We start from the raw sequence: 24,754 nt of genomic DNA on the forward strand, positions 1-24,754 counted from the left end.
GCTAGCACCAACAGGAGAGTAAATTTGTGGGGGGGGGTGGAGGGTGAGAAAACCTGGATTTGTGCTGGAAATGGCCCACCTGTTGATCACTTTAGATAAGCTATTACCAGCAGGACAGTGGGGTGGGAGGAGGTATTGTTTCATGATTTCTGTGTGTATATAAAGTCTGCTGCAGTTTCCACGGTAAACATCTGATGAAGTGAGCTGTAGCTCACGAAAGCTCATGCTCAAATAAATTGGTTAGTCTCTAAGGTGCCACAAGTACTCCTTTTCTTATTCTTTATATTACTGTTGCATTTTTAGGCACAGTCCTAGAGCTTCAAAGTTTCAGAAAATGCATGGGATTTCACACCCTTCAAGATGAATTCTGTTGAATAATGTTAATGATTTAAAAAGCATGCTTGCTTCCTACAGTACAGATGGAAGTTCAAAACTCCTGGGACTTGATTTCATTCTCTATTTCTTTTGAGGGCCACGAAAATTACACCCATAGTGCCAGAATTCCACATGCAGGGATTAACTCATTAGAATGTTTAGAGTGTTTACAGAGTGTAATCGCTGGCTGCATTTTCCATATCTTCTACCAGGTCAGTCCTGACCTCTTTCTAAGCTACTTGTCCATCTCCAGAGCCCACCGTATCTGGGATTGTGATATTTTCTGCCATTGCAATTCCTTCTGGGTGGACTTTTTGCTGCTGGGTCTTGCAATCCAGCTTCTCCCAACAGAAACCTGAAATATTTTAAATGACAAATAGTGAATAATAAATATTCTTGTGTGTGCACAAATGCCCCTTTTCACACATGGATGCCAGCACTTGTTATTGCACAACACACAGGTGCACACTAAAATTTACACCTCTCTGGTGTGGACTGATGCACAGTGTAGACAAGCCCTAGAGTTTATTAATCAACCAAAAAAGACACCATAAAAACTGCAACCAATAGTTACTATAATTATGAGGGGCACTCTAGAGAGAGAGAGCTCATGAAGAGAGAGTCCTCTTTGTGGGCTCATATACATACCGACACCACCTGTCACATGATGAGTTCTAACTTTTGATTTAAAAATCTTTTTCTTTTACTTAGGTTCACATTGGTATCCAATTTAAGTTAAAGCCTTTTATTTGGACATCCAGAAAAAAATTAATAATAAAACAGGTGGCTCTGTTATATCCCTAAACATGATAGGAAGTCTCAACACAGAGGGCACTTATGACTGATGTCCGTGATTTATTCCCTGCATTTCCAAAAATAAAAGCCTTCTCTGTTCACATTATTTATTAAATAATTTAATTTGTGAAGTGCTCATTGGAAAGTCTCTGGGCACTGTACAAAGAATAAAAACAACCTCTCATAAAAAGGTAAAGAAGCTTACCTACAGCAAAATATATTCTCTTCCCCACCCTCCTAAAAAAAAATTGTTCCCATTTGGTCACAGCCTGGAGAAGAAAAAGCAACTTTATGCTGGGCTCTGAAGGACAACAAACTCAGAATGTGTCAGGCCAATAGGGGAAGCAGATTTGATACCTGAAGACCAAATATAAGAGAATATTCTGCCCCACATGCTAGAGTAAGATCCTCAGCCCCACCCTGTCCTCTTTGTGCCAGGTAAAAGGGCTGGATACTCTTGCCAACACTATTGCAGGGAGTGGGGTGGAAATGGGAGGAGGAAGGGTGTTCCAGAGTTGGGGTTGCAGGGCACAAAGCTGCAGAGATTCTAGGCAGTACTGTAGTCCACAGAATAACCATGGGAGGGTGCTGTAACTTAGGCCCCCAGGGCTACAGCCACTGGAGCATCCTACTTTGGGAGGGTACAAGGATGGCATGCAGCCAACTTAGCTCCCTCTTTCCCCTGGGGTGTGAGTTCAAATCTAGGGACTATAAACAAAAGCGAACTATAGGGAGCTTAACTTTGAAATGGATACAATGCACCAGAATCATATAAAGGAATATAAGCTGCACATTGATAAGGGTACAACATACATAGCACAAAGGAATATTGACTATGTATACATACAGCAGTGGGACTTTTCATCCTACTATCTACCCTACAAATAGAGAGGGCTGCTGTCAAGTCATTAAGATATGCCTCTGCCCATCATGTCCTTAAGTCTGTAGTTTTCCATTAACTTTTAGTTAATAAAGTGAATAAAGAAACATTTTTGAAGGTATTCGAATGTCCCTATCATGTAGTTGATCTGACAATCTGACAATGAGCATGATTCTTTTGACACAAAGTAGCAATCAACATTTCTGAGACCTCAAAGTTCTGCACATCTGTAATGGACTCACTCTGTGGGGATATTGTTGTATTTATAGTATTTGTTTATTTGTGATAGGGTTGAGACTCTTGTAACATCTTTTGTAATTATAGCTATTTGCCACATCTGTTTTCATGCAGGGACAAAAAACTTTCTTAAAGTATAGTTAAGGTTGTAAATGTGTATTAGTAACTTAAGGGAAACAAACAAACACAAACAAACAACTTTCCCAAACTCTTAGACTTAAATTGTCAAAACTCCATTGATTTACATAGAGCTACTGTTTACACCAACTGACGATCAATGCTTAAGTTTCCAGAAATCATTAAGAGTTGGAAATAGGAGATGTCGGAGTAAAATAAAAATTGAAAAATACGGAAATGGAGAGTTAACATATCCAAACAGTCTTCACTCTGTTCCCTGTTGCTTCACTGCTTGGTATCCACCTTACTCTGCCCTCTTGATGTGAGGTTGATAAGTGCCTGGTAAATGTCATAGTTGTTCGATTATTTGTGATTTTAAACTTTTGCATACTGTGGTGGTTTGGCCTTGAAAGCTGCTGTTCTAGCTATGAGAAGTAAGCAACTGAAATGCTGTTTCTTGTATCAGTTCTTGTATGGGGTCTAGAAGCAAATAGTCTATAGTTTTAGATATGTTAAACTAAATAACTTGTAACTAATCCTATATTTGCTTGGTTGTACAGGGCTTAAGATTTCTGAAGTCCATACAAATGAGTGATGTTTAGAACGTTTTCATTTCCAAAATCACGTTACTTAGCTACAGGAATTGTAGTAATTGCATTTGCATCTATGCTCAGATACTGATATACATGCATAGAACCCGTATTTATAAGTGTACAAGATTAATTAGCTACTTAACCAGCCAGGTGTACAAGCAGTTACTGGATTTGTGTACACAAATTAGGTATTTTCATGAATAAATTAATCATGTATAAAAATGTGGGTTCAATTATATGCACTAACTTTGAAAACTGGCTCATATTCTGTGATCTGAAAAAGATTTTAAAAAACATCCTCTTTCCCCCACCAAACCATGCCTAAAAAATTGTGAATCATCACAAGGATTTTTTGTGTTATATCCTTCTCAGGACTAAACTAAAACATTTTTACTCTCCTGAAAATATACTTTGGTGCACTGCACGTTTCCTCTATTCTCTTGCAGGGTCTCCATACAGAGACAAGATCACTATAGCAATTCTTCAGCTGCAAGAGGAAGGCAAGCTCCACATGATGAAGGAGAAGTGGTGGAGAGGCAATGGTTGTCCAGAAGAGGAGAGTAAAGAGGCCAGTGCTCTGGGAGTTCAAAATATTGGTGGCATTTTCATCGTTCTGGCAGCTGGATTGGTGCTTTCTGTCTTTGTGGCAGTGGGGGAGTTTTTGTACAAATCAAAAAAAAATGCCCAGTTGGAAAAGGTAAATATTGTATTTTTCCATTTAATGTAATAATTTTTGTTATAATCAAATCAGTTTTTAAGCATTTTGATGATCCAATGACGGGCTATTCTGATATCCTTTATACCCTAGTATAGTATTTCTGTAACAAAGGTTCACAACAGAGCACCTGATGTGTCACATATACAGCTTTTAATTTGTCTTTAATATGTTTAATTGTAGCCAGCTTTCAGGACAAGTGACTATTTCTCCTCTTATACAAGCCTGAAAAAAGACAGCTTATTACTCCTGGAAGTTCACTGCAGTTAATTTTATGGATGAAGAAGAAATGAGAAACTGTAATTGGAAACAAATTAATCTTCTACAGATAAATCTGATTTTTAAAAGTCAAAACTGTGTATCAGTTCAAAGTCAGAAGTCTAGAAATGTCTCCATAGAAATGTCCTTTCCTGAAGACGTTCACACTTGACAAGTTGGTTTGGTGGCATCTGGAAATTATTAGATCAATATTATTTTTTGTGGATTTACTACTGATTATAATTTGATCTCCTGTAACTTGAATTCATTCAGTTTTGAAACAGCTAGTGTTAACCTGTCCTGTACTGACCATTTGCACAAGTATGATAATTGAACTGTTGCTGGGTCTGCTATTTTCTTGCAGAATTCTTGGGTGCTATCATCATCTTTGCATAATAAATACGTATATGCACATATGTAACATCTAAAATTGAACTAAAGAGTATAGCTTTTATTTATATGCCATATTTTTAATTTACATTTAAAAACTTGGGAGAAAATGTGGTATATTTACCGGGTTTCTTTTTTCTTTTTTTCTTTTTTTTTTTACATTTTTGAGGAGCTTTTGACCTCTGTTCATCCCTATTTTTATACTTTATTTTATTAAAATCAGTAGTAAATCCCAAAGGCATATTTGTATTGATATTGATTTTCAGATGCTACCTGTTAATTTTTGTAACTTGAAATATCACTCAGAAAAATCTAAGGCCTATCTTTTGAGACTTCTGAATTTATATGGATATACCTAGCTCTTTGTGTATGAAATCTTAATTTTTAGTAACATACTGCAAAAGAAAGCTTTGATACTAAACAACAAGGCAGTGTGAGGTCACAGGTTCCTAAACAAAATTTGGGCATGGGTAGATTTTATTAAGTTGTACAAAACTAATTATGGAGAGGAAAAGTGAATCCACTGATGCTCTAATTTATAAGAATATAGGAATATTCAATTCTGTCAACCTACTTCTGGAGTTTTGTATCTCAGAAACAAATTTCTTTTGAAAATTTACCATTTGTTTTATAATTAATTTGCATCACAATGTCTTTATCCACTTTAGAAGAAATTTACTTAATATGAACTTCAGTATATTTTGGTTTAAGTGATCTGAAAAAAAAAAAATCCTCATTTACTAATCTAGGACTGTTTTGATGAGAATTTTATAATGTAAATTGATTAATGCTTTACAGGGGTTGAATGCATATTTCATCTTATATGCTATTATTAGGTATGAAGCTAACAGCATGACTTATCCTTGGATACTGCACCAGGAAGGTTAGGTGAGGAAGAAAATGTGACCTTGTCTGTGTTTCAGGGACTGATGCTACAAGCTCTCCATTTTTTGGAACAACCATTTTGGCCAATGGTAGCTCCACATGTGGGGCAGGGGCAGAGAGGATCAAGCTCTATGTTTGTAGCTAAGAAAACAAAATAAATGTAATAGATTTCAGTCTTTGAGCCCAAAGAGCAAATGGTCATTTGTTGATAAAATGTATGCCTGCAATATGTGGAATTGCACCTGCAACATGGGTAACTAATCAGGCCACTGCACATTTTGCATGCTTAATTTAGGTGCACTTTTTTCAGATTAGATGCTTTTTTTCTAAAATAGTCAATAACATTTCAATATTACGCCTTGACTTTCCAACTGGCTGTACAGGGGTAGATCCATGTGCCCATCAAATTCAGTGGGGTCCTACGTGGGGAGAGGGTCTGGCAGTGTGAAGCCTGTTGCAGTATAGATCCCTGTAAAATGAAGCTGTGTTCGAAAAAGCAGAAGCAAAACTCTCATTGTGCTATTTGTACCAATGCTTTTAAATTTAGTGGAATAGGGGCTCAGATCTTGCATGTACCTGATATACATGAAAAAACTTGCCAGGAACACATGTAACTAGTGGTGGTCTTTTTGAGAAAGAGTCAGACCTTACCTTCAGATACACGTTTGCATTCATTTCATCACAGTGTTCTCCAGGCACAGAGGAATTTGTATTTTATTGACTATTTTGAAAAGCAAAGACAAGAATGATCAGAGTAAAATTGTCAATCATTTGTACTCGCCTTGATTTATTTGTTTGAAAAAGATCAACAGTGTCCTAATCCACTAAGAATTCACTAGAATATACAAATCTGAAGAAATGAAAATCAGCAGTACATGGAGTCAGTTCTACTACCAGAAACCCATTGTGCTGAAAATGACTACTTACGTTACCAAGGGCAGAATGCACACTGGTAAATGTAAAAGTGGGAAGCTGTGCAGTTATATACCTGATCTATTTGTTTCATTGGACAAGATCAAGATCAGATGTTTTTGACAAATACAAGTCTGCAGTTGCAGATTCCACTGAAGTAAGAAGGAGTTCTGAATACTGAATGAGGCAGTCTGTGGTCCCTGAAAATGTTTGTAACAGAGACTGAGAAAGCAGGTTGAGATGAACTTTGCCATATACAACCTCTGCAAACCTGTTCAACAATTCCAACCATTTTAATGAGCTGCACAGTGTATGACAGAGCAACATACAGCCTTCCATGAACCACAGAAAAAGTAACAGTGATTTTACTAGTTATTTTAAATTCTGATCGAAAGTAAAAATTGAACAAATATTTGATTCACTTGATAGCCTGTACTTTATTCTGTGAAATCTTATGGGCTAAGTACTAAACCCAGCCTAGCAAAACTTCCACTGACTTCCCCTCAATGGGAGTTCTATCCTTGGATCTGTGACAATATACTATTTCCTTTCTTTATAGCAGAGGGTTAAAATTCCAGTCCAAGTGATGGAGCAAGATAAGTGGACACTGGAGTTTCCAAGATCTCTAAACTGCATTCCTTCAGATGTCCCGATATTATTGAGACCATCTGGATATTAGGGGTTTTATCTTATAGAGGACCCTATTATCCCCCTACACACCCATCCTGATTTTTCACACTTGCTATCTGGTCACCCTAGAGCAACCACAAGATGGCATATTGTATTTTTAGAAGGAAATGTAATTGCCAAATTTTAATAGAAATTATGTGTCAAAATGTCCACCTCTCTTCTTTCATTACAGTCTTTTCAAAAGCCAACCGTTGGTATCATTTCCTTATTGTTTATAATACAAACACACAATTATGTCATCTACTTGGAGACATGTTGTAAAGCAGACCTTTGTTCTCTGTGACAATCTTGACAATAAATGCTCAACCATTTGCATTTTATAATTGCTTCTCTAAGTAAATGACCTGCTCCCTGATTGTAACATTATGTTGACACTTAAAGGACAGTGAGTAAGCAATCTAAGAAACTGAAGCCATTTTAAACAATTACCAGTGTAATTATTGTTGATGTAATTGTTTCAGTGTGTCATAGTTTTAGCCTCATTACATATCGTTGTTTTTGTAAAGCTTGAGAGTTTTCAACGTCATGCTAGAAAAGAGAATGTTGATATTCAAAAACAGTAATGTTTAACATAATATATTGATGGTTCTTATTTTGATAATTTATTGAATTTGTTTCATTATTATCCTTTCAAAATATAATTCTTTGAGATTGTTTCCATTTAATACCATCCTCCCCTAGCTTTAGTGCCTACTGGGAATTATCAGGTACTATTGAATGAGGGAGCTGTGCATTTAATCTCTTTGGGGACAAATCACCCGGTACTTCTGCACAATGTAAGCCATAGGTGAAATTCATCCTAGAGCAGAAGACCACTGAAAGACCATACAGAACACTATTTTATGATAGTGCCACATGCAGAAAGGTATTGTACTTCCTATCCGTGCTAGCTACACATAGTTCAGTGAGCAGGGCAACTGTGGGCATGTGCTAGGAAAGTGGCCATGGAGCCAGCAGCTCCAGGCCCTATGTAAATGGTATGGAGGGACTGCAACTGCTATTTCAGATCACAGATTGAAAGGCAGCTGTGCTGCAGCCTTAAACACCAGCTCCAGGCCCTGCTTGCACTTCTCCGATGTAAAGTCCAAGAACTCTGGCTTTAATTTAATTGCTAACATGAGATAACATTTAATTTACTTGAAGAGAGCTTTTTACACAAGGATAAATTCCACACACTAGGATTTAGAATGCCCCTCTTTCATATGAGGTTTGGAAAAATGCTGGTCATCATTCACCTATCATTTAGTTTCACCGATAGTCAAACACAGAGTGTACATAATGTAGCTAATTTGTACCATAAATGGAACAGCCTTCCAGAAACAAGGTTATTATTATGGAAGTGTTGTGAACATGAAATATGCAAGTCAGAACATGTAGAAATCTGCTTTTCCTTTTTTTTTAATGGTTGTTTTCAAAGCCATGAAAATTGAAACTGATACAACAATTTCTGGTTTCAAATTTTACAATCCTTCTTCTATCCTTCCAGGCCTTTTTCTTCATCCTATCATTTTCTCAGATATGGCCAAATTCTTTTTTATTAAACTTTTCCTCACTGTTATTTGAAAAATTATAAAGAGGAATGAAATTAATTATATCAACATTATTACTGTTCAGAAAATATCCTGGTAGTTTAATTTTTAAAAAAAGCTTTGATAATATGGTCTGGGCTTTATAAAACTTTTGGATGAAGACCAAAGTAATTCCCAGCACCGTGATTTTTTTTTTTTCAGGGTCTGCAAGTTCAAAAGATTTTAAAGTTGAAGAGCATGTTCGTCAGCTGCAGATGAATAAAAAATGTAGGGATGGTTGGTAAATCAAACCTGGAGATCCAGGAAATGTATCCCAATAAACTTTATAAAAATACAAAATAATGATGCACCCTGAATTATATTATATTTTGCATTAGCATAACCGGAGAGTTCTTGTAGTTGGCTGGGAATAACAGATTCCCAGCTGTGACTGTTCATAAATGGAACATTTTCCCAACCTTGGTACATCTGCATTCTGCAGTTAGGCAGATGGAAAATTGGAAGCTCTTCTCATCCCTCAATCCCTGAGCTCCATAAGGAAGGACTGTACTGGTTTTGTGTGTATCTTTTTTTTTTTTTTTTGGTCTATACAGTGAGAGCTGAATTCTAATGCAGTGCCCTCTTTAAAATTGTTTTACTGCTTATATTGGAGGGATATTTTGCAATGGCAGGAAATGTAAAAAGAAAACCTTATGCTGTTAAAGATGTGAAAAGCCAAAAGTGTAACAAATAGAGCAAAACAATGGAAATGAAGATTTTTATTTCATTGACCTGACATTTTTCAAATAATTTTCAAACAATAAAACATTTAAAACGTGATCTCTATTTTGACTTTTGATTGTAGTTTAACAATGACAATGAACAATGACACAGAGGTATTTTGCTTTTAATTTGAATTCATTGAGAAGTATAAACAAGAGAATAGAGAAACACATTTTAAATTGTCTAGTTGATTATGGCCTCCTTGAGAATTATTTCACAGTATGGTCCTGATCCTGCAAGCCCATACATATGAATGTGACTTCAGTGGTCCAGAGGTCCTGCCTATCTGTGTGCTCATTGCAGGATCTGGTCTTAAATTCCAGTTTTGATTTATGAACATTTTTGATGCTTTCTACACAGATAAATTTAATGTTGCGTTTAAAAATTATCTTTGTCTGTTCCCTTTTTCATACCAGCTTTCCTCTTACCAAGGGAAGGTAGAAACTATAAAAAATGTAATTCTTGACTCTTCTTAAAAATGTTTCATTTGTTCTCAAGAGAATAAAATGTTACTATATTTCCAAAAATGCAAGTCCTCCTAATACTCATTGTTTCTCTTTTGATGTTACATCAAGTACGTCCTGTCTAAAAAATATCCTCATTTTATAAATGTTTGTGTTTACAGTTATTTACATTAAATGTAAGGGTAATACAAACGGTCAGAATATTGGGATGTCTCACAATTGAGTTCAGGTCAACCCCAGATCAAAATTAGGATATCTGTTAGTTTATTGTGGGTCTGTGAACTCACTCCAGTAGAGTGTTAGCACCCTCAACTGATTGGAGTTGGAGTTAAGACACCTCTGGTCCCTGCAACAGGAAATGCATTTTCATGTTGTATTAGCTAGCACAATCTGAGAGTGTATCATTTATCATTTGTCAGTTTTGCTAACACAGTGGAAACAATGTATATGAGATTAGTACTAACACTCTACTCAGTAGGATTCAAGGCCATGCCATATTTTTTTATGAAAAGTGCAATATAACCTCCTTCACCCCTAAAATGTATTAAATATTTTACAGTCAATATTTTGCTGATAATTTTAACTCAGCATTCACAAATATGCATAAAGATATTTAGACATAACTTCATAAAATGTGACTAGTCACCATTTCCAAAAGGCTCTATGTTGTATAATTATTTTTGTTTATTTGTTTTGAGATTTACACTGTATGCAAGTACATGGTGAATATTTTTGAACATAAGCTGTTGCATGTACAGCCTGCCCCAAAAGAAGGCTCAGTACACTTCTTGCAATTATTCCCTTACACTGTACCCTGAGGGACAAGAAACCTGAGCTCCATTGGACAAGCTGAATTCAGAACCATGATCAAGAATGATAAACCCTGAGTGACCAGACTTTCAAATCTAAAAGCTGATTGCAAAAGATCTCAGCTAGCTGCCTGACTTCAGTACAGCTAGGATCAGGCCCTGTAGGAAGACAGGGAAGCTCTTATGTAGCAAGAACCATAGCCATATAGCACCTCTAAATTAAAATAATACTTTGAATTGCACATTGAAGCATACAGCCAGTTCTGTGTTTTTTGTTATATATCTGCTTAGCATCAGCTCTGTGCCTGACCTGCTGTAATATGCTCCAATATTGCTAAGATCATCTAATAAGCATTCAGCAGCATTCTGCACTTACTTTAGTTTCTGACTTGTCCACAGTAGTAGTCCCATATAGAATGGATTGCAATAATCCAGACTGGAGGACACAAAGATCTGGATAACTGTGACAAGGTCTGCATCAGGTAGAAACTGTTGTCACTATCTACCCAAGCACAAAAGAGAAATGACAATCCTGGCCACTGGAAACACAGGATCACTCAGGAAACTGGAAGAACCCTGAGACTGCAAATCTCACTGTCAAGGTTGAACAGAACCTACAATAATGAGGGCAATCTTCTAAATGCTTCCCTTTATTTTTCCACTATAACAGCTATCTTCTCTGGATTGAACTTCAATCACACCCCTATTTCAGCCAGACACTGGAAGTGCAAAAGCCTGCACCATCCTGGTTTGACAAAACAGAGATGTAGGGCTGTATGTCATCTAAGGTTGATGGCATTGCAGCCCAAATTGTCTCATTATCTCCCCCCAGTGGCCTCACATACATGTTGAGAGGAAGGATGACAGAATGAAACCTTGTGGACTTCCGCATGAGAGAGAACCCTCGGGGCTGATGATCAATTGCCCTGTACCGTCCTCTGGGATCTCTCTGAGAAGGAAGAATGGAACCACACAAGTACAATCCCATCCACCCCAACTTAGGTCCACAGGTGAGTTAGCAAACCTCATGGTCAGTGCTATCAAAGTCTGCTGATAGATCTAAACGCAATCATCAATGAGAAACGTTTGTGCATCGCTAGGAGGATGATATCAACCAGGGGAACTAATGCAGTCTCCATGCCGTACACAGGTTGGAAACCAGATTGAATGGGGTCCAAGAAGTCGGAAGACTTCACCGCAAGTTTCACACTTACCAATGCCAGAAAAGGAAGGTTAGAGACTGGAGAGTAGCTGCCTAGATTGTTGTCATCAAGCAATAGTTCATTGAACATGACCATAAACTCTGTCGATTTGAGGGAAGTTGCACCTTGCCCTCCCATTAGGACACAATAACTATCTATAATAGAGTGGTCTATTGCTCTGCTTGATTTTACCAGTAATGAGTGGAAAAGGATCATCTTGTAGGTCATGGGCCTAAACTCATCCAGCACCTCTAGAATCTCAGTGAGCACAACTCGTTGAAACTTGTAGGCAGAGAAGATGTTGTATTAGTCATCCCCAGCATAGTTTTGTTACTATGGGAGAGGGAAATCAAGTCAGATTCTGATTGATTTTCTCCACAAGATAGATAGAAAGTTCTTTATCACAATCAACATTCAACTCTGTTTCAAAGTGACGCCTCCCCCAGCTCCACCAAGCTGTCTATCACTTGGAATAATTCTACTGGTCAGGACTTCATGAATACTATGGTGAAGGAAAAGCTTTCTCAACCACCACAAGAAACGTATGGACTCAGATCGTTTTACATTTGCCTTGTTTTGTTTTCAGTCTCTGCTCAAACCTCCCACTGATTTTGATTTGAAATCCTAACTACTTAATTCAGATCCTGATCCATGATCTGGCAAAAGAGCTGGCTATCCTTAAATAGAAAGTGTATTTGTGAATACTGCAGTTAATTGCTCTCATACTTAGCTTGCAGAATACTTGAACGCTACACTTGCACTGGACCAAGAATGTATACAGTGGAAAATTCTGTATAACAATATGCCATTTTTAATGCACGATTTTTAGAGAACATATGACCTTAAGTCAACTCTTCTTGTCCAAATGTATATTGGTTGCTAGCATTCTAAAAATATTATTGGTGCAGATATGTTTTTAAATATAAATTGAAAGTGAAATGGTTCAAAGTGCAATTTATTTTCCCTCTTTCTACCCCATCCTCATAAGTTTGTTTCTTATATTCCATTAGTTGCTGCAATGTCTGTAATTGCATCTGTCCTGTGGAAACATTTTTTCTAGGATTTGTGTTTGTCTTTGCATATAAGAGACTGGAATGACAGGTCCTCACTATACATCATTCAAAATCCTTGGGGAAGTGGCATATGGAAGCAGAAACTGATTAGAAAGGAGGCTCAGGGCAGGGCTATGAATCCACTCTCAGCCAACTTCTACAAGATGAAAACCAGTTTGATTGATATGTCCTAGTAGATGTTAGAACATTGACCCATAACATCTGATATAAGCTGCAGGATTACTGCCATTACTGCTTTAAGAAATTTTAACAAGGCTTCAAATAATATCTGACATGCAAGGCTGGAGGTAATGAACTTCTGAGTAAATCTTGTTATTTCATACTGGATTTCGACAGTCAATTTTACACTAACTCCATCAAAGAAGAAAGGAGACAGATTTATAAAAAAGCAAATCATTGAGTCTTTTTCTTTAATAATAATAGAAAAAGAATAATGCTGGTTTAATTCAGAATTTGAGACACAGCTATACCATTTCTGTCTTTTTTTCATAATATTTTGTTTCCAGGCAATGTTTGTACTGGTGGTTTGTTCATTATTTCCATTTGTTTTTCTTGATCTAAAGCATATATTTTCTGCATTGACTTTGTGCTCTCATGCTTTGATATTTATGGGTGCAATAATTATTGCTCTTTTTACAGTCATTAGAAGCAAAATTTATAGTGATTCATAATGTTGGGTCTGAGGAGTATTAATGTGGTTTCTAATTTCTTTTCCTCTACACGTGATATATAGCAATATAAGAAAACTGTATTAAAAACTGTCCAACATTGGTATTCATGCTTGTGGGTATGCAAACCCACATTATTTCAGGCTCCAGAATGGGCACAAACTGTCTGCATAGATTGTAAACAATGGTAAGAAATGATTATACTGAAACCATATGAGCTGGCAGCTGTGACATGGGGTGAAGTAGATACAGCTTAATTCTTTACACTTCATAAGGAGCTGAGCTCTGGCAAAGTCCCTTTGTGTCAGAGGCTGAAGGACATACAACGCTAATGCTGATTAAAACTTTATTTTGAACACTTTAACCTTCTGACTATAAATGCAGTACTTTCCCACCCAATGTTATATATTGATTATTAATTTTGCTATAGTAACTACATTTAACTCTGAGAATGTGTGTAGAATTTTAAACTTTTTTTTCAAATCATCTGCTATCTGATTCTCTCTAAAATGACTTTCAGGCAACATTTACTTATGGTTACATTTAGCAAGACGGCTTAGAGGTAGCCAAAATTCAATAATTGTGGATGTTTTTGTAACATGCCTGAGGTCCAGAAGGTAAGTAAGGGGCAAAAGGTTATTATCTTTGAAAAATTGTTCAGGATGTATTCAAAGAGCTCATCTTCAAGCTGGAGAAGCATTTCTAAAATACATCTTGCAATCTTGCCAAACTTTGGAGATTTTCTAACAATAATATAATTTGAAAAAACATTTGAAATTGGGAAAAACATTTGATTACATCTTCTAAAATCCTCTCAGAAAATAGTGTAATCTACCAATTACAAAAAGCAGTGTATAGCTTCTTTCTTACTCCATGTGTTACTGCTCCCAAAGGTGTAACCTAACAATGTACAGTTCTTTGAAAAAAAAAATGAATTTTCTGTAGGCAGAAAAATATGAGTTGGTGGGAGTTAAGAGGGATCAGGGTAGAATTTTTAATTAAAGAAATGCCAAACAGAGAGTAATCCTTTGTAAACCGTTCTGCACGTTACTTTGCACAACATAGGAAAATGCCCTCTTCCTCTTTTCCTCGAACCCACTTTGCAACCAAAGAAAATCAAAGGTGCAAGTTGTGAACTTTTATATAGCCTGAAGTGGAGAATCAATTATAAAGATGCTTTTAGCAGAGAATTAAATTTACAAGAAGAATGTGTCTGTTTCTCTTAATGATTGGTCACAAAAAGAGTACTTTCTGGGAGTGCAACTTCTTATTATTTTCAGGCACATAATATGTTTAATATATAGTTGTCATAAAAAAGTTAATGCTTTAAAAAGTTAATGCTCTACGTTTCAGTGAATATAATGTTTAACTCTTTTAAGTACAACATATGGGGATAAGTTTGCATGAACTTAGACAAACTAATTTGAAAGTTCAGGGCAGGAGAAACTTGTATATACTATGTATTCTCTTAGATTAAATGTAATTATTGACATGACCAATTTATTATCTGCATCATAAAACTGTCAGACTTTAAAATGATCTTCATTTTATGGAGCTCATTTTAACAAATATTGAGATTTAGGAGTAAGCCCTAGAGTCTTATGTGTTGGCCCTTTTTCTTGAGATCTGGGTTTTGGTGAGTATTTGGTACACTAAGTATGTGTGACAACAGATATTAGAGGTTTACAGCACGGTATATTAAGAAACAGGATGAGGAGTTTAGTTGTAGGAATGGGAGAGGTCAACATATATCATTGCCATCTCAAACAATATTTTAAAAGCATTTCAGATGGAAACATTCAATTGTAGAAATTAGGGCTGTCGATTAATCACAGTTAACTCACGCGATTAACTAAAAAAAAAAAGTAATTACAATTCATTGCCATTTTAATCACACTATTAAATAATAGAATACCAATTGAAATTTAGTAAATATTTTGGATGTTTTTTCTACATTTTAATATATATTGTATTCTGTGTTGTAATTGAAATCAAAGTATATATTATTTTTGATTACAATCATTTGCACTGTAAAAATGATAAACAAAGGAAAGTAGTTTTCAATTCACCTCATACAGGTACCGTAGTGCAATCTCTTTGTTATGAAAGTGCAACTTACAAATATAGATTTTTTTTTGGTTACATAACTGCCCTCAAAAACAAAACAATGCAAAACTGCAGAGCCTACAAATACACTCAGTTCTACTTCTTGTTCAGCCAATTGCTGAGACAAACACATTTATTTTCATTTACAGGAGATAATGCTGCCCTCCTCTTATTTACAATGGCACCAGAAAGTGAGAACATGCATTTTCATGGCACTTTTGTAGTCTGCATTGCAAGGTATTTATGTGCCAGATATGCTAAACATTCGTTTACCCCTTCATGCTTCGGCCACCATTCCAGAGGACAATCTTCCATGCTGATGACGCTCATTAAAAAAATGTGTTAATTACATTTGTGATTGAACTCCTTGGGGGAGAATTGTATGTCCCCTGCTCTGTTTTACCTTCATTCTGCCATATATTTTGTGTAGTAGCAGTCTCGGATGATGACCCAGCACATGTTCATTTTAAGAACACTTTTACTGCAGAGTTGACAAAATGCAAAGAAGTTACCAATGTGAGACTTCTAAAGCTAGCTACAGCACTTGACCCAAGGTTTAAGAATCTGAAGTGCCTTCCAAAATCTAAGAGGAACGAGATGTAAGCATGCTTTCAGAAGTCTTAAAAAAGCAACGCTCCAATGTGGAAACTACAGAACCCGAACCACCAAAAAAGAAAATCAACCTTCTGCTGGTGGCATCTGTCTCAGATGATGAAAATGAACATGCGTCGGTCCACACTCCTTTGGATTGTTATCGAGCAGAATCCCTCATCAGCATGGACACTTGTGCCCTGGAATGGTGGTTGAAGCATGAAGGGACATATGAATCTTTAGCATTTGGCACGTAAATATCTTGCGACGCCGGCTACAACAGTACCATGAGAATGCCTGTTTTCACTTTCAGGTGAGAAGAAGCGGGCAGCTGAGTGATTTGTCTGAGTGATTGGCTGAACAAGAAGCAGGAGTGAGTGGACTTGCAGGCTCTAAAGTTTTACATGGTTTTATTTTGAATGCAGGGTTTTTGGTACATAATTCTACATTTGTAAATTCAACTTTCAAGATAAAGAGATTGCACTACAGTACTTGTATTAGGTAAATTGAAAAATACTACTTTTCATTTTTACAGTGCAAATACTTGTAATCAAAATAAATATAAAGGGAACACTGTACACTTTGTATTCTGTGTTGTAATTGAAATCAATATATTTGAAAATGTAGAAAACATCCAAAATATTTAAATAATTGGTATTCTATTGCTTAACAGTATGATTAATCACAATCAATTTTTTTAATCACTTGACAGCCCTAATAGAAATGTAGTATTTCTAAGAACATAGGTTCAACTTCACCAGTACACCCTAGCTGCTTTTTGCAAAAGACAAAAACAAAGACATTGTAACACCAATTCATATTGTTTTCAGAATGCTATGTGCCACGATATTGGCAATGAGAATGTTCATCTTTTCACCTCTTGACCACCTTTGGAATCCTATTCAGTGATAGTGACTGAATGTTGGTACTTTCTGCCAAATTTTTAGTAACCTATGCTCAGTGCGTTCGTGGTTTCAATCCAGCTGTAGAGGGACAGAAATCTATTCCATAAAAGCCCCAATCTTTTCAGAGCTCTTGTTCAGCATCTTACCAGAGAAACTAAGCGATAAAATTTTCAAAAGTGATGTAGGAGACTAATACTTATTTTCAGAAGTGATTTAAACACTTCAGAGACTATATGCCATTGGCTTTCAATAAGACTTAGGCTCCTAATTGCCTAAGTCACTTTTGAAAATAGGAACTTGGCTCTTAAGTCACTTAGGTCCATTTTGAAAATTTTAGGTGAGCTCTTAAACTGAAGCATGAATTTTCCTTGGACATGTTCCTTCCGTGGACAAGGCTGGAACATGGTGGTGGGACAGATGAGTCAGACTGCACTGTTACTACTTTTTTCTTGAATAAAGAGAGGGCTTTGGGGTAGATTTTCCAAGGCACAAGTGGGAGTTAAATGCCCACCTTTTCTAGACTTTCATTGGGAATTGGACGTCTAACTCCCTGTTTCCCATTGAAAATCCCCCTTTTGTATCCAAGGCTTTATATCTTTCTCAAGCACTAAATTCACTAATTTACAAAACATGTGCATAAAATATTGTAGTAATAAATTGTATCCAGAAGATAAGAGCAAGGATTCCTGTCACAAGTGTAATCCCAAGAATACATTGTAGTGCATGGGTACTACCAACCACTATTTTTTGGAGAAAATTGTTCTTAATAGGAAAAAGTAAACCTTACAGTAGACATATGCTTAAGTTGGAGCGTATCATTGCTCCTTGAATTATTACCACTTTGTGGCCTGGGTTTATTTTGAAAAGATATTTTCATTTGTGCTCACTTGTTAATATATATTTTTTTATTCTGATGAGCTTGTTATGGCACTGGAATAAAACAAAAGCCAAGGACACAGCTCAGCCCATCTCTGCTTTGACCATTTCTAATCTAGGTCTGTTCTGCACACTTCCCTCTTGCTGCACTGAGAGTCAGCAGTAATAACCAAATTTCAAAGGAATTGTAAGGCTTCATTTAGAACTTGTGAACTCATGTAGAGTGAGTTATTTACAAATCAAACAAGAACCCTGAGGCTAGGAAAAAGTGAACAAGGTGAATATTCACTGCTGACCTATCACAAATCACATAAAAGTAGATACTGGTTAGGAGTTGCTTAACACAATTCAAGAATCTGTTTTAGGAGGGTTTGTCCCACCTGGGTTTCACGTGACCTCGTATGACCTCCACAAAGGGCTAGATTGTAATTTGGCAATCTGTCTTGAATGAGGGGCAGTATGTTGCTGAGCTCAGAGAGTCATAATTTCTCTCACACTGGCCCCTTGCTCTCAGGAGGAGTAAGTTACTTCACCCATCTTCATGGGACAGTTTACTCCCCACAATGTGACTGAACTATTGGATCTTGAGAGTGTGGCAGGGGTGGGGAAGGAGAAGAGTTCAGACCCAAGGTCCTCCCATCTTCACTTTCCTCCCTGCACATAATGCAGTATTGGTTAAGCAGCTGTGATCAAAGTCTGAATGCTGCTGAGCAAGTGTGTAAGGAGGGCCTTATGTTGCCTTACTTCTTTGTACAGATAAGTAAGGTTCTGACGATCCAGCCCATATGGGGAACATGCAGTAAACATCTACCTAACAGGTTGTTCTCAGGAGTTTATGCACCTCAGTTTCAAACTAAATCTACTATTTTACTTGCAAATCCTCTTCTCTGAACAATATTCTTCTGTGAACAACAGCTCTTCTGACTATTGCAGATTTGAAGCTAAAGAGATGCAAAATAAGATATTGGGTATTTGTTTTCCATTTAACTTCAGACATGACTGTTGACCTCAAGTTCTGCCTTATTTAAATTTAATTTAAAGTTAATTTAAGCTAACTTTACACAAAACATTTATAAGTTTCTGAAAAGCAGCAACTCAGATTTTATAGGACTGAAATACATTATTTTGAAAATATAAAGCAGGGAGATTTGCAGAGTATTTAGCGAACATGTACATTGAAACTTTAACCTGTAAGGCTAAACTATGCTAACAGAGCATCTGTCTGAAATCTCTTTACATATAATGTGCATCACGAGACACTAGTTGGCAGATAAATAATTGTAGAGACAAGGTGAAATTTTCAATGAGCCATCACAGCTTGATAAGTCATTTTAATTATTATGTGATGCATATTTAAAAGACAGCAATTTGTTATGAGCTGCAGGCTGAAACATGGCAAACTGACAAGGCTGTTCCAAAAGAGTGAATCTGCTTCTAGACATTGCAACTTTATTTTCTTACAACTGTTTTTTTTTCTTTCTTCCTTCTTCTTCTTCTCCTCATCCTTAAATTTCCCCCTATAGAGGTCCTTCTGTAGTGCCATGGTAGAGGAGCTGAGGATGTCTCTGAAGTGTCAACGTCGGTTAAAACACAAACCACAGGCCCCTGTTATTGTGAAAACAGAAGAAGTTATCAACATGCACACGTTTAATGACAGAAGGTTGCCAGGTAAAGAAACCATGGCATAGAGCTGGGAGGCCAAATACCCCAAGCACAAACTGTCGTCTTCTTTTTTTTCAAACAACTTTGCGAGAATGTTTCCTGTGGAAATATGCAACCTGTGCAAAATAAAATGAGTTACCTCATGCCGCTGTGTCTATGAACTAGAGACTCAATGATCTAAGCAGTTGCAATGGCCAGACTCGAATCACAAGCGTCATGGATCAACCAAGTTATGCAGGGGTTACACTGTTTGTCATGGGTTCCACCATTATGAATGAATGAATGTTTCATGTGAGTTTTGTGGCTGATTTCAAATGCAGTCTTAGTGAGAAATTGCAGGTTCCTTTTGAAGTTCAACTGTTGCCAGGTGGTGGAGAATAAACGTCTGACATAGTAACTAACCACCGAAGGAGTCTTCAAACAGTAATGTCTCAAAACAGAGTATGTTCTTGAGAACTTTCAAGCATAGAAGAGTTACTATTTGCTGGCCTATATCTACAAACTGTAACTGCCAGCTGCAGAGGCGATATGAGCTTACTGGATGGGAGGAGTTTTAAAGCAAAGGAAATCTGAATCTCATGAATAGGATAAAAATGGGGATGCTAACCTGCTTTTGGACTGTGTCTGTGTCAATGATCAAAATAAAAAAATGTCAGTAAAAAAGGCAGTAATAATTTCCTTTTAATTTACTTGGGCTGGAATTTTGATGTGTGAAAACCATAAAGTTGACCCAATTTTTGATGACATAAAATTGACAAAGAAATGTATCTTACAATCTTTAGCTGTAAGCAATTACTTTGTTCTTTAATTGTAAAAGAGAAAAATAAAGTGTATTTGGCACATAGAAGGCCTGTATTTTAGCCAAAAAGAGTTGTGAAACCCTTGGTCCTGCTACTAATTGAACTCAATGGAGCCTGTGCAATTCTTGCTAATAGTGAAAAGGGGATTGGTCACCTAAAAGAAGTGAATGTGGAGAACTTTAAAGAGGACTGCATTTATCAATACGGTCACAGTGTTAAATGAACAAAATTCTTGAGCAGTTTTTTTTTCAAAAAAATGTTCAGGTTTATTTGTGGAAATGCAAGATTTCTATGAAAATAGTTTTTTGTATGGAAATTTTTGTAATACTTTTTATCAACAAAATAAGAACATGCGTTCTGGCCGGGGGTGTGATGCCAAGCATGAATGGTAGTGCGTGTGCATCACCAACGTTTGGTGAAAACTATTTTTATCAAGAAAAAGGAATCTTAGAAGAGAAATATTTTCAAGTTAGATAATAAAGCTAAGTGCACTACCAGCACTGCTTACCATGCTACACTCCTGGTTTCCACTAGGCTGATAACCTACTGTAATGAACGATTGTGTGTAAATGGTAAAAGACACAAAACTCTTGGCCACATTGTGATAACAGTTGAAGTGCACACAGTTTGCTGTTTGAATCCAATGCACAAAATTAAAAAAAAAAAGCATTAAAATTATGTCAGTTTTAGTTGTTTTGTTTTTTTGCTGTGTGATTTGAGCAATGTATGTACAGTACTTTGTGTCAGTTCTGCTACTTATAGCAATCTCAGTTGAGGGCCCAATCCTACAAACACTTGCTGCTGAGCATAAGCCAGTGACTTCTTTGGGACTGCTGTACATCTCCTGCTATGGACACCTATTGCAGGGTTAGGCCCTTAGTTGGTACAAACCTAATTTACCCATCCTGCTTGTAGTGGGTTTCAGGACATAACATTTTGAAAAAAACTGCCCCACTGACGTTAAATCTTGCACCCTGTAAATTTGTATCCTGAAAATGCAGCAAAACGTATAATTCTAGGAACGTTATGCCTACTACCAAAGTTTATAAAGATGTTTGGTTTTTTAGTTCAGGAAAAAACATTTTCTTTGGCTATTTTATTTATTTATTTATTTATTTAATCTATAACAAACAGTTCTAGAACTAAAGGAATAAGAAATCGGTCATCGGTGAGGAAAGTGAATAGTTGTTTACGCAAGGCACAATTTTATGTTATCATCCAAAAGAATTATTCTATAACGTTTCACTTTTCCAGTACAAAAGTATAATATAGATCACCAACATTGCAGGGGTTATAATATGCTATTTGGGATTTTGGGTATACTATCCAATTCCCATAAATTTTCATATGCATTGAGCTGGCCATTTTCATCATGACTAGGCATCAGGAAAATAAAATCTCTGCTTGTGAGAGTTTCATCCCATTGATGTGGTATAAAGAACAGGTTATTTTTGTCAAAATAAACAAAACATAAAATAAAATAAAAACACCTTCAGCAAAGGTTCTGAAAAAATATATATAGTTAAATAATGCACATTTAAACAAGTTCAATTTTTAAATAAAAAGGAAAAAAAAAGTAACTGTCATACAGGACAATGGAAACTCCTAATTATGATGGTTTGGAATGGTAAAATATTGGCTATTGCATTGACTGATGATTTACAATAAAATTTGTAAAGTCATAAAGCATAATGTTGTATTATATTCAGACTAACCTTTTTTTCTCCATTTAAGGATGTTGAAATAAGCAGGAGTTTCATTCTCCCCTTGATCCACATGGGTAATTCTCATTATCATTAATGTGAGCCACAGTAAGTCTGAAAAGGCAGGAAAATGCCCCATATATATCATTTGGGACAAAAACCCCTAAGGAATGGGGAATATTAAAACTGAAAACAATATGGATTAATTTGCATCTCAGTGAGAACATGCAGCCTTCAATGGCAAGAGAAGCATACAAAATAACTGGTAATTGGAGATTTGAATATCAAGACCAGAATGGATGGCTCAACAGACTCACTGGGATAATGGCATAATTTGAATGTATACTCTCACCCATTTATGTTTATTGATGTGAGCTGGTAATGATTTTTGTTTTTAGAGAATCAAAGAATTTAAATAAAAAAATGACTAACACACACAGTAGTCCCCAAAGCAGCAGAAAATGTCATGCATTGCTATACATCCCCAAAAGCTCAATGGATCATTTTCCCATCAATACTATGGATGCAGTTCCCTATCCTGAGAGGGAAAACACCATTTCGAATGGCAAGGGCCAGATCCTCAGCTGGTGTAAGTTGTGATAGCTCTGTAGCTCTGTTAAAATCAATGGAGCTACACCTATTTACGCTAAGTGGGCATCTGGCTCTTGCAGATGCAGTCAGACTTTACTCAGTTCAGCTGTTTTATGTGGGGGTTTTTATACAAGAGATCAATATGTCCATTGATTTCTCAGAAAGGGATGGTTGCTTTTTCTCTGGCTGATCTTGATTGTTAGTCCAGAGAAGAGTTTTAAAGCAGCTATAATTCAGCTATGAGGATCTACCTGGATGATTAAAAAAAAATAAGAAATGAATTCTTCAGGTGACATTCCCTTTCTTTAAACTTTAATTAATGTACAGGTCTGCAATCTTTAAGGATTCCCAGGATCCAAGTGTGAAATCTTCAGATTTGCCTCTTAGCACATTTCTTTAGAACCTTTAGTTGGGCACAGGCAACTATTTAGATACAAAAAGAAATGACAAAGTATATTTAACTCTACGTGTTTATGAGGAATCTAGTTTTGGGCAGGACTGGAAGTAGAAATCCTGGGCCTCAGCTGAAATCATTAGAGATAAGCTGATTTACATCAATCTGGCTCATTATACCAAGATACACTACTGCAAGAAGAACGAGGAGTACTTGTAGCACCTTAAAGACTAACAAGTCTCTTAGATTTAGAGGATGCCACAAGTACTCCTTGTTCTTTTTGCTGATACAGACTAACACGGCTACCACTCTGACTAGTGCAAGAGACACTGCTCTTGTAATATTCCCAGGCTGGAAGAAACCAGAAAGTGCCGGCAGTTTTGTGAGAGATTTTATTCTTGTGAGGTTTCCAGCCCAATTTTTTTAACTGAAGAGCTTAATGCAGGAGTGGCGAATCTTCAAGTTTGCACCTGAATTTCTGGGGACTTATCAGAACCTGCCCTTCTCAGGTTCACCTTTCACTTCTTCCAAAGAAGCATCATTCAATGATTTTTAAAAAATAATAATAAGTTGACTGGATAATATGACAGAATGTGAAGGACATGATGGAGAATGGAAGAAACTAACTAAATAAATTTGAAATGGGAAAAATGCCATGATATTTTACAAAATAAAGAGGTATCAAACCAGATAATAGCACAGAACGAGAGAGACAGGAGGCATATGCCATATGGATCATTTCTGCAGAATAATGCTTAAGTCTGGTAAAAATGTGCCAATCATGGAGCAGCTCATGACCACTTCACCTTATCCCCAGATAAAGGAGACCCATCACAAAATATAGTGGGTTAAATCCTTGCTACACTGAAATCAGTGACAAAATTCCCATTGACTTCAATGTGACCAAGATTTCATCCAGAATCTCCAAAAATGGTAAATTTATTCGGCTAAATGTACAATGACCGAAACATAGAGGCCAAAGTATGACACTAGCATTTCTGTCTTCAAGCCTGCCTTCAGGTTTACAGGTACAATTTGCCTTGTGTCATAGATTCATATTTTTGAGTCCAGAAATGTCCACAATGGTCATCTAGTTTGTTCTCGGGCATGAATTCCTTGGTGTCCTCTTCCTACTTCCTTCATGCTGTCCTCTACACCTTTCTGATGTGTCCACTAAGCTCTTTCTTTTCCGCCTTTTAAATCTCTTCCCAAAACCCATATCTTCAAGCTGTCCTATAATCCGTAGCTCCAGTTAAACCAATGTTACTCAGAACACCTCATCTCCCTTGTTTGTAACCTCCAAGGGCACATACACTAGCCTTTCATGTGACTGTAATCTTATTGTCCTTCTTTTTATTTTTCTTCCTGTTCCCTGCCTCTATCTCTTCCTCCTGTTTTTCTTGTATTTGCCTAGATTGTACGCTCTTCGTGGGCAGGGAATCTATCTTTTATTTGTTATATGAAGCACCATGCACCTCTACGGAGCGATAAATAATAAAAATAAGACCTTTTTAAATTGTTTGAAGTGATACTGATCTGATTGCCTGCCAGTCTAACACTCTGAGGGTCCTGGATCATAACTGGGGGGCCAATGCATTATACAAATAATTATAGTAAAAAGTCAATTGACAGGACCCATCACTCTGACTTACACATCAGTGGGAATTACCCTACAGAATAACGGTACAATAGCCAAAACATAACGGAAATAAAACTTATGTAACATAGATCCTCATGTACTGATCTACTTAACAGCAGTTTTACTACTCATT

At 36.6% G+C, this 24,754-nt stretch overlaps 1 protein-coding gene across 5 annotated transcripts in view; it reads left to right on the forward strand.

Annotated features, from left to right (window-relative positions):
• GRIK2 (glutamate ionotropic receptor kainate type subunit 2) overlaps nucleotides 1-24,498 on the forward strand; it is a 611,480-nt gene extending 586,982 nt beyond the window's left edge. For 3 of the 5 annotated variants that reach the window (XM_073336872.1, XM_073336877.1, XM_073336873.1), the window contains 3 exons: nucleotides 3,444-3,694; nucleotides 11,244-11,421; nucleotides 11,562-12,516. In XM_073336872.1, the coding sequence (XP_073192973.1) occupies nucleotides 3,444-3,694; nucleotides 11,244-11,421; nucleotides 11,562-11,578 (446 nt within the window). In that variant the 3' untranslated portion in view covers nucleotides 11,579-12,516. Of the gene's footprint in view, nucleotides 1-3,443; nucleotides 3,695-11,243; nucleotides 11,422-11,561; nucleotides 12,517-19,355 lie in introns of those variants that run through there. The other 2 variants (XM_073336874.1, XM_073336875.1) reach the window with 2 other exon arrangements.
• Nucleotides 24,499-24,754: the final 256 nt, after the last annotated feature.

The sequence above is a fragment of the Lepidochelys kempii genome, chromosome 3, assembly GCF_965140265.1.
Source record: "Lepidochelys kempii isolate rLepKem1 chromosome 3, rLepKem1.hap2, whole genome shotgun sequence".
Classification (NCBI taxonomy): domain Eukaryota; kingdom Metazoa; phylum Chordata; order Testudines; family Cheloniidae; genus Lepidochelys; species Lepidochelys kempii.